Genomic DNA, 11,071 nt, shown 5'->3' on the forward strand with positions numbered 1-11,071 from the left:
TATTAATTTATACATCAATTAATAAAAATTAATTTATTAAGATATTTTTTTATTTTTTCATTAAACATTGAGTTTAATACATGTATTGTATATAATTTTCTCTTACAATACGAGAACATTACACCGGAACTTCTTAATATACTGAGCAAACTTAGAGATAAGGTCTAAGAAAATATTAATTTCAAGTGGAAACAAGTAACATTGAAATCATATTTTACAAATCTCTCGTAATTGAATCATGTATATATATATATATATGTAATTAATTTTGATATATAATGAGATTATTAATTTATATATCAAGTACGATGTATGTGTGTGTTTTTTAAAATGTATTATTTTATAAATTTAGTAAATTACTAATTTACCATATTGATTTTAAGTCGGGAGCAATCAAAAATATTAATCAATCAAGATTATTAATTTGTAGAGATTATGCTGTATATAGATATTCCTAGGTTAATATGGTGACTTGGGAAAAGAGATAAGAATAGTATGCATCATTAGGATGCGGTTTCTTAATCTTCTACTTTACTTGGAATGGAATGAAAGCTGTTGTGGGTATGTATCCATTAATACTTGACATAATTGCCTTTTTAAATTTAGCGAAACTGAGAAAGAATTGGGGAATGCCGAATGAGCCCAAAAATTCAAAGGATGGTTGAAAACAAACTAAGTGGGGATATCGCTATTTCCACATATATCTATTTTTAGTCCATGCTTATCCAATAAAAGCCAAAACCATTGCCCCAGGATTTACTAACAATAGTAGGTTTTCATTCACAATTATTATCACGAATTTAGCAAGGATGTGTTTGGAAGCAGAATAATTTTCTACTTCAAAAAGTTATACAAGGGTTTTATTAAGATAAAAAAGAACATTTTAATCTTTTAAAATGAAAGAAAACGTTGACAAATCTCATGAGCAAGTGTAAATTTCGCATGCTTGACCTACCTCTTGCTATATGAAGAAGAAAGAGTTTATATTTGCGCATTATTTGGATCTGTAATTTTGTATATTATCAGTGAATTATAAACTTAACGTCCATCAAAATTAATTTTCATTAATAAATAAGGGTCTTAAAAATTGCTAACAAAATTAATTGACAATGTACAAACAATAAAAAAAAAAAAGAAAAACTTGTATCCTTTCGTTTGGTTTAATTATTAATTATATATAAAAGAGAAAAAAAAGCGTCAAAGAAATGGATTTTGAGTGCAACGCCAAACACAGCTGTGCAAAAGTCCTCAAAGGAGCAAAAAACCAAATAACCTACTCCTATAATAATGAGACTTCCATATTTGGAGAATTGCTAGATATAGAATCCCATCTGTCACCTTTCCACAATATACCCTAATTTTGGTCACACTTTCCTTCTTTATTTGTCCCAAGTATCCGATTCAATTTCAAGAAGCGTAGTTATATATAAACATTACTTCCTTTCTGTTTATATACTTTTGCAATCTTCCTTTTTTTTTTTCTTTCTTTTTAACTTTGTGTGTTGTTGTATCACTGATTTTGAAAAGATAGAGAGAAATCTTGAGGGGTTTTCCATTTTTCCAGTAAGAAAACTATGGGAAGAGGGAAGATTGAGATAAAGAAGATTGAGAACCTGAATAGCAGGCAAGTAACGTTCTCGAAGCGGCGTAATGGGTTGTTGAAGAAGGCTAGAGAGTTGTCCATTTTGTGTGATGCAGAAGTTGGAGTCATTGTTTTCTCTAGCACTGGCAAGGTTTATCAATGGTCCAGCACCAGGTACGTAAAACCTTGTAGTCCTTTTTTTTTTTTTAATTTTTTCCCTTGGAAATTAGTGTCGTTTCTTTGGTTTTTATATGATTTTTAATGATATAAAAACTGGGGTTTTAATTGTTTGGTAATTTATATTGTATAATCATGAGAGTAACGTTGCAGCCTAAGTCATTCGCGAGTCTGAGTTGAATTTTGATTGATTTTCATCAAAAAAACCTTTTTTTTCCCTTTGAGAAACAAAGTTGCAGCGAAGAAGAAAGAAACAAAAGCATTGGCTTTGTGGGTCGTTGTTAAGAAAAAAAGAGAGGAAAAGAAAATAGATAAGCCCTTCATCTCAAAAACCACTAACAAGGGAAAAAAACACACACAGAGAGAATCTGTATATAGTAGATGGCACTCTTTTTTCGCCTGTTCTGTTGCTTCAAGAAATTATGGCTGAAAGTAGGCTGAAGGCTAACTTGACGTAAAACTTACATGGGCTCAAGCCCAATTATTGTTGGACAAAAGAGGTCCCAAAAGTCTAAAAGAGAATGGGTTGTTTTTTTCCTTCCTCATTGACACCCAACTCTATCAATGCAGCATGGAACACATTCTTTTAAGATACAGCAGAGGCACGACAGAGGATCCGTCTCAGGAACATCCTTCTGATGAACATAAGGTAGAGGTACCACTTGTTTTCTAGTGAATGTAGTCAAGACAATTTCAAGTTTCTTTTAACTTTACAGTCCTTTTTTGTTGTGACTAATTGCATTTCTGATGCTGGTTTTTTTTCATTGCTAAATAAGCAGAACTTGCAACCAATTGATGTGAACACCCTCAAAAAGGAGTACTTAAGGCTACGTGCAGCATACATGTGAGTCATTTTGGTCCTGTTGTTTACCAATATATAACTAAGGGAATGCTAGTGAAAGTAAAAAAAACATTCCAAATGCAGCCCTATGGTAAATATGAAAATGATGTCTTGTCCCATTATATTTTCTTTGTTTAAAAAGTGGCCTAAAAAAATCATTACTAGGAAGAATTCTATCTGATGCCAGGACATCACATTTGCTTCCTTCCTATGTGTTGGAGGGAAATGAATTCGTTTTAATGTTTCATTAATGAGTTCAAATATTAGTTTTCCAAGAGGAAAACTTGCTGCTCTCTGAGTAGTCATGCAAGCAATGGTTTCAACTTCATACAATAAGTTGAAACTGAACCTAAAGCTTGAAAATTAATTTTTAATTGTCAACTTAATTTCAGTTCTGATTTGCAGGCGGCTTAATGGTAAGGAGCTGGATGGTCTGACCTTCAAAGAACTGCAACAGCTTGAGCATCAACTAAATGAAGGGATATTATCAGTGAAGCAACAAAAGGTACTGAATAATATTTATATACATCTTACTACACATTTTTCCCTCTAAATGATTGTAGTTGGTATCAGCTTTCAATTTCAAATTACCATCTACTTTTGTGCTTTATAAATGTTTGCAAATAATTTTCTCATTATCTTTCATCAGCTAGAACATGAATCGTCAGTTCAGTTAATTTTTTTTTCCTATATCAGCAACCATTGTAGCATGTTCAATGACTCTCTGATCCATGTAACTTGTTCAATTTTTGATAGAGATCAGAAATGCTATATTCTATTATCTTTTTTCTTTTACAAGCAGAAATGCCAGATTTAGAATCATCTTGTCTTTGGGAAAATTTCATATAAGAAATTCAACTTAATTTTCAGTTTCCTACAATTTTATTTTTGATTTTAATCAATATTGACTCCAAAGTAACATAGTGTTTTTGGTAACTCTACTGTACAAACAGATATTTAAAACCATATCATATAAATTAATAGTACTGTATTTATCTCATACCTGGTGCTCAATTCAGAGCCAATTATGGGCTATTATTCTTCCAATATTGCAAGAGATTGCCAAAGTTGTACTCTGTAAAGCTGTGATAAGAGCACTTAAACCAAAGTTATACTCTTGCAGGAGCAAATTCTACTGGAGCAGCTGAAAAGATCCAGACTACAGGTAAAGTAAACTTTCTTTTAGCAGTTGGACATTGACACAAAAGCTATTTAAAAAGTTAATATGCCAATCCAATGCTTCATTTAGCCAATCACTTATTAAGAGGAGAAAACTTGATTGTCGAACCAGCAAAAGCTGAAAGAGTGACCAGGCTAGAAAAATTGCTTTTAAACGGTTTAAGCGTCTGTCTACCAAATAAAAGCTTTAAAGGAATGGTTGTTGAATAATTTTTTTAAGTGTTTTTTCTTTATAGACTTTTGTCTTCATGCTACTCACTGTTCATTACTTTTGGGGCTTTAGAAAGGGTTTAGAGCACTCAATTTCAAGACATAAGCTTTACATCTTTTCCTTAATTTGTTCCACTTAAGCACATTGCATGGGCCCTATGTTAATGACTGCAGAAAAGCATATTAAAACTTTAACTCCATGCTCTTATGGAAGGATCCTTTCTTTAGCAATTAAATGATTGTGATTAATACTTTTTGGTTTAATATTTATTTTCAGGAGCGGCAGGCTATTCTGGAGAATGAGACTCTACGTAAACAGGTACGCTATACAATCAACTGTTAAATGCAGTACAAGAGCAAATTTATCCTGAGGTTTTCAAATTTGTAATATTCTATCTTCTCTAATTTTGTATTTGCATCGCCGAATTTTCCAAGATTGTGGAACTGCAACAAAACACAAGCTCAAATTTACTGGAATACAACCCGCTGCAAAGAGTTTCTCCCTACAGTTCAAAGGCTGAGTATGATTGTGCATCAGAGGAGGAGGATGACCATGCTGATAACAATGATCATTCAGACACTTCCTTGCACTTAGGGTAAGTTAGAGATTTGTCATTCACATTTTCATTTAACGCTTATCCCCGCTGATCTTTCTCTGCCCTGAATGCCTAGTCTTATCTCATATTTCTATCATTTATGCGTTGTTCATTTTAACAGTCACACGCAATGAGAGTAAAAGAAAATTTATTTTTTATACTTTAGAAACTTCTTAGATTGGTGTAGGTATTCTTGTCAGATGTCTCTTTCTGTTCTGTCTTCAACTTGACAACTTAACCAAGGGTTGACAGTCCTTGATTCTAATATATCAAACTGCTAAAAGAAGTTGAATGTCAACTATATCAACTTTTCAAGCCATAAAATTTAATAAACCTCATCTTCTCAGGCTAGATAAAAAGATTGAAAAAAAATATCCATGAGAAGCCAGCTATATGTTTGTAATGGTTTACTAAAAGAGCTAAGAAGTCAGGAAGAGCTTTAGGTAACCAATGCGAGCAAATTGTAGCAGAGTAAATTCATGCTAGGTTGGACTTACACTGAAGTTAGGAGCTGAATGGACCCAGTAGAGCCTTTATTTTGAAATATAAAGGACTTGTTTATCGTTCAACTAAATACTTCTTTTGGGTTTCATAGTTTTACAACTCTTCATTTATATTTCAGAGTTTTTTTCAGTTAGACTTGCCATGTTCTGATATTCTGACTGTTTCTCAGGTTGCCATCAGATGTTGGCCGCAAGAGGAAAGTGGCAAAGATTGAACCTGTCAGCAATGAAACAACGAGTCAAGTGGCCTCAGAGTGACATGCTTGCATTCACAATTTGATACTTATCTCGTAGCAATGTGGAAACCTTCTACTTTCAGTTTCTTCAAACAGTTAAAATATATCTCTTTAGGCAATTAGATATACATTGGTGCTCTGATATCATGGTCGCTAAAGCTTTAGATCACTCAGCACATTTAATCCGCAAATTGCATAGTGAAGTAGGGAACAGGCCTATATAGGAGGATGGTAGCGCAATTTGCAGATTGTTTAGTGCTCTATACAGTAGGGTCTGCAAACAAAATGGTAAAAAACTAGATACTTTGTAACTAGTCAAATGGTTCAGATTTCAACTTGCTGATGCAAAAAGCAATAGGCCAATGCAACCAACTCCAGGCGCAGCTTTTTCTCTGTTCCAATGATTTTGCAGTTGAAGAAGGCCATATTACTTATCCCTGTGTAATGGAATTGGCAGTCTATGCCTTACCTATATCCTGTTTCGATCAATTTAGAGGAACAAAGAACCAGGGGACGAAAGGAACAGCATCACTTTGTGTGGTTGTAGATAGTCGAACCACTTTACATATTATTTTCAGGTCTTCATCCGTCAGCAGTTGTGGGTAGGTTTCAGATTTCATTGTCGTTGCTTAATCCGTTAGCTTCCCTTATTTGTGCTTAAGCTAGGTAATTAGATACGCTAATAGCTCACACAAGCTGTGTTCTACATAAATCTTTCACAGTAAGGTTCATTTATGTTTCCCCCCCACCCTAGGAACGTACACTGCTCCATGGAACTTATGTCCATTGCTTCTTTCTGAAACAAAATACAAATTTAAGTCAACTTCTTTTCTGGTTTATGATATTATCTGCTCCATCCCCTGTCATCTTCTTCTTCTTCAATTCGAACGTTTAAAAATAGGAGTAAATGTAGAGAAGTATCTCCCACGTCATTGAAAATAGGGGTTCTATTTAAAGCATGCATGCATCAAAAGCATAGGCCCCCTCGTCATCATAATACCAACTTATTTAAATAAACCTCAAAAGTTTTCTATTGGGTGCCTAAAATAATCTCAACCATAATTATTTGCAATTTTTTAAGTATTCTTGTTCTATCTTCTAGATTATACCAGGTCACATAGAAACGAACACTTAAATTTTTATTTATGGACTTTTTTTTACGAAAATGTATTATATTATATATATGCACTAAAGATTATTTAATTATTATCATTATGATAATTTATATTTATAAATATAATCTTATAAAAAACAACAATTATGTATGAAAACAATCTCAATCTTAATCATAATTAAACAAAGCTGATGATGACGGGAACTTCGCTGATACAAGATGACATATAAGAACAAACAATTTCAGAGTGTTTTGAAAGGTGATCTTATTGCCCTGTGGCATAGTCTCTGGGCAATCCTAGTCGTCCACACTGCTAGGCCACCCATCTGATTGGTTTTGGCTTTGAGAGCATGCTTGGTTTGGAGCCGTCCAAAAGCTTTATTTTCAGTTTTTAATTATTGATGTTGATTGACTTCCATTAGCATCCGATTATCAAGATTTTAGAGATTAAACCAAAAAAAAAAAAATAGGCACATAGTTTATAAGGGGGTGTTTCCAAATGGATGGGGACAAACAAAGCGGCCTCTGCCTCTTTGCCTTGCATAATTTTGCATTGACCCTTCCTCACCCTCGTCGCGCCTTTCTTGCCTTCTGTCTTTAGTACGACTACATCTACATACTTAACACATCACGCGCCCCTTCCTTCTTAAGGCAAAACAAGATTTTAATTTTCGTGTTATTTCCTTAATATAAATTAAAACCCTTGGAACTTTGAAACAAAGAATTATAAAAAGCAACAAGAATATATATTTGACCAAGAAGAGGATGGCCCTTGCATGCTGAAGAATTTCCCACCCTTGAAAACATGGTAGAGGCATTCCTTATGCCGAGGCGGAGAAATTTTTTAAATTTTTTTATAAATTTTTTTAATGATCCCTCAAAATAATTTTTTATTTAATAATTAATATAAATAAAGAATAACAAAATAATTTTACATGCTTGACTTAGTTTTAATTTTTTTTTTCAAGTTATATTGTTATTAGTTATATTTATTTTTATTTCATTTACTCATATGTTTTAAATCTCTATAAATTTCTTTTATAAATTTCTACAAACCATCAATCATATTCTTTTTCTTTCTTTTTTATTATATCATATGTGGATTCAATCTTCTTTTTGTCAAATTCTTCTATTATGTGGATTTTATTTTTTATGATTTTAATTTTTTAAAATAAATAAATTATTATGTAATTTTTAAATATAAGTTGCAGCGTTGCACTATTATTTAGAATTTCATCAATATATTATTTTTTTATCCAAAATAATCAATACATTTTATCATGTATGCTGCAAACTTTAAATAACAAGGATATACATTTAAATTCATAGAATGAAATAATTGTATTTCTTTCAATACAATTTTATTTATTATATATATTTTAATGAATCTCAAAATAATTTTTTATTTAATAATTAATTTTATTCTTCAAACTATTTGATAAGATTAGTGTCATTATGGTTAGCATATTGCTAGTTAAGCCCAACAAATAAATTCTAAACTAATTTGTTAAGCCTATTAAATTTTAAAAAAAATAAAAGTGAGTCTACTAATCTAAACCCATTAAGTTTTAATATAAATCTAAGCATATTATAACATATTATATTTAACAGTTTAATCTAATAGCCTATCATAACATATTATATGTCAATAGTTCAATATAATAATCTAATTTGTTAATTAGTAATTTAAGAGGTAAATAGAAAATAACAAGAGAGCTAGAACATATAAAGTAAAGAGACAATTTATTTGAGTTTGAAAAATTATTTTCTCTTCCACTTTTGAGTGCAAAAAGTGAGAAATACTCTTTTTATAATTCTATTCTGTCATATATATAAATGACACCATCATTATTATTAATTTGTATTTTTTGTATGTCTAATATTTTTTGAATTTTATTTAATCTTTTAGATGAGTGATAATTAAATTATATATAGCACTCGAGCATTTATCTCATTGGTTAGTGCATAATCTTTTTACTTAAAAAGTAGAGTTCGAATCTCTCTCTTCTAACTATAAAAATATATATATAAATTTTTTTAACTATTTAATATCTCTTTCTATTTGGTCCTTTTTGAAAATGCTCTAGCTCCTCTCCTGTCCTTATGCCTATGTCTTTGATTTCTAGTGTGTTAAGGAGTGTACATTAGACCACTTCAAATGAGAGTGGGACAATCCTCCTGTTTAATTTGCCGCTCTTTACGTCTGCATCATGTTTCATTTCAACCACTTCTCACCCTCATTGATTCTCATCCGACGGTCAGAATGAGATCTCAACATACAGAAAGAAAGAAAGAAAGAAAGAAATCAATCAATCCTAACCTGCTATCATACAAGATCAGGATCCCCTGATCGTCCGTATATGCATTCTGATCCAATATTGATATCAACCTCGAATTCTGGATGGTTAAAAATTGGTTGAGCTCAAAGTTTAGGCATAAATATGGCAATCTTGGTTTCAATTTGATCTTGAATTAAATAAATAGATAGTTGAAATGTATCCTAATTAACCAAGAGAGACCTTTTCTTTTTTTTTTTTGTGTGTAATGCAGTAGTAGTAAGGAGAATGAACATACAAATGATAGTGTTAATGTGTTATGGCACATGTAACCCGAATTGGCTGTTGGATGAGCAAGATGACGTCATGACAAAATGAGATGGTAGGCATGTGTAATGAACGGTGGAGATGAGTGGAAACGGATGGAAAGAGCCGTGATGATGATGATGATAGTGGACGGAGGCTGTGGGAACATGCAAAAGTATTCGGAAAAACAGTGTTTATATATATGTATATAAAAATATTTAAATAAGCCGTGTCTGTGTTGTGAGAAATAAAATCATCATGGCCAGTCCACAAGCCTCCATAGTCTCCCTTTACATTGGCCACCTCTAGACACTCATCATCGCTTCTGTCGGCCAATGTCCTTCCCATTTCCTCTTGCTTTCCCACAACCCCATAGCAGCTCAACCTCAACAAAAGCACCCTCACTTTTTCTCCTATAATCCTTCCATCAGAAACTTCCCACCCCCAGTTAACATTCCACCCCTTATCATCACTTTCCTGCTACTCTACATCCAGCTGATCATCTTCCTTTTCTTTTTATTCTGTGTGTACCATGAAACACCATCAAGAACTCGCAACCCTTCAAAGAAGCACCAGCTACAACAATTTCAACTACAAAAGCACAAGAAACAAGATAAACCCATCCAACTTTCCTCGATCCACTTCACTTCCAATCCCTGAACACGAAGAAATCTCTGACAAACTCCTTATTCCTAGAACCTCATCATCCCCGCGTAGTTCCATACAACGTTTCCATAATGTTAATTCCAGGTTCTCCTCCCTCCTTCGTTCCCTTCTCAAGATAATAGCCTTTCCTAATATAATCCCCACCACTTGCAAATGGCTAACCCTCCCAACTCACCTCTCCATAACCCCTTCCCTCGGCCGTAAAGTGACAGGAACCCTCTTCGGCCTCCGCCGCGGTCACGTCAGCTTCGCCGTCCAGGATGATCCCCGGTCCGAACCGGTTTTGCTCCTCGAACTAGCCATGTCAACGTCTAGTTTGGTCAAAGAAATGTCATCGGGTTTGGTCCGGATCGCGCTCGAGTGCGAGAAGGTTCCGGGCCGAACTGCGGCTCAACCGTGTCGAACCGGGAAGCTGTTCCATGAACCGATGTGGACTATGTATTGTAACGGGAGGAAAAGTGGGTACGCCGTGACGCGCACCTGCACCGAATCGGATTGGCACGTGCTGAGCACGGTGCAAAGCGTGTCAGTCGGTGCCGGGGTCATTCCGGTGGTGGAGGATGCACGGAAAGGTGGTGGAAGTGAAGGTGAGTTGTTGTATATGAGGGCTAAGTTTGAACGAGTCGTTGGCAGTCGTGACTCGGAAGCGTTTTACATGATGAACCCTGATAATAATGGAGGCCCCGAACTCAGCATTTTTCTTCTTAGAATATAAAGATCATTGATTCGTGAAGAAATAAATGGCATACAATAATTACCTATTGTTGTGATGATATTTTTTTTTCTAATTTTATAGGGCTTTTTTTCTAGTTGGAATTGCTTGCTTAGTGACTTTTATTATGTGTTTTACTTTATTTTTCAATATGATGGAAAGATGTATTTAAATATGCTAATGTACTCCATGGTCTCTTCATTTCTCTTTGTCCTTTTGGCTTGGTATCTATATATGATGGAAAAGTTTTGACCTCGCACGTACAAAAAGAAAGAAGAAATGGGGTCGAATTTCCTTTGTAAATTAATTATGATTTTGATTTAAAGAGAAAAAATATATAATCTTAATTTGACGTATATGCTTTAGTGCATGCGTGCACGCCTTTTTTATGATATTCCATTACATAACACTGATTGCCATGCTCTTTGTTTCTTTATTTTCCTTAAATTATGAACATTTGTATGTACAATATCCATTTCCCCTTATTTGTAAAGCTAAATTCATATTTTTTTAATAAAAAATTAAAAGGAAAACCATATACACTTTGGTTATTTTAATAATAAATATATATTAATTGGTAAGTGTAAAGGCTGAAGGGGATTTTTGTAGGACGTGCTGCGTTACAAAGTAATTAAATTTATGTAATGCAGGATTCTTGTCGGCCTATACATGA

The 11,071-nt window shown here is 33.4% G+C and overlaps 2 protein-coding genes across 2 annotated transcripts; both read left to right on the forward strand.

The window, feature by feature from the left end:
* LOC18598893 (agamous-like MADS-box protein AGL18) lies at positions 1,333 to 5,892 on the forward strand. The gene is made up of 8 exons (XM_007028618.2): positions 1,333 to 1,756; positions 2,330 to 2,408; positions 2,539 to 2,603; positions 3,006 to 3,105; positions 3,724 to 3,765; positions 4,267 to 4,308; positions 4,425 to 4,585; positions 5,259 to 5,892. Exons 1-8 carry the CDS (start codon positions 1,575 to 1,577, stop codon positions 5,344 to 5,346), a joined length of 759 nt encoding a protein of 252 aa, XP_007028680.2. The 5' UTR covers positions 1,333 to 1,574; the 3' UTR covers positions 5,347 to 5,892.
* On the forward strand, positions 9,280 to 10,599 carry LOC18598892 (protein MIZU-KUSSEI 1). Its single transcript, XM_007028617.2, has one exon. It carries the CDS (start codon positions 9,553 to 9,555, stop codon positions 10,399 to 10,401), a length of 849 nt encoding a protein of 282 aa, XP_007028679.1. The 5' UTR covers positions 9,280 to 9,552; the 3' UTR covers positions 10,402 to 10,599.

This window comes from Theobroma cacao, chromosome 5 (assembly GCF_000208745.1).
Source record: "Theobroma cacao cultivar B97-61/B2 chromosome 5, Criollo_cocoa_genome_V2, whole genome shotgun sequence".
Lineage (NCBI taxonomy): Eukaryota > Viridiplantae > Streptophyta > Magnoliopsida > Malvales > Malvaceae > Theobroma > Theobroma cacao.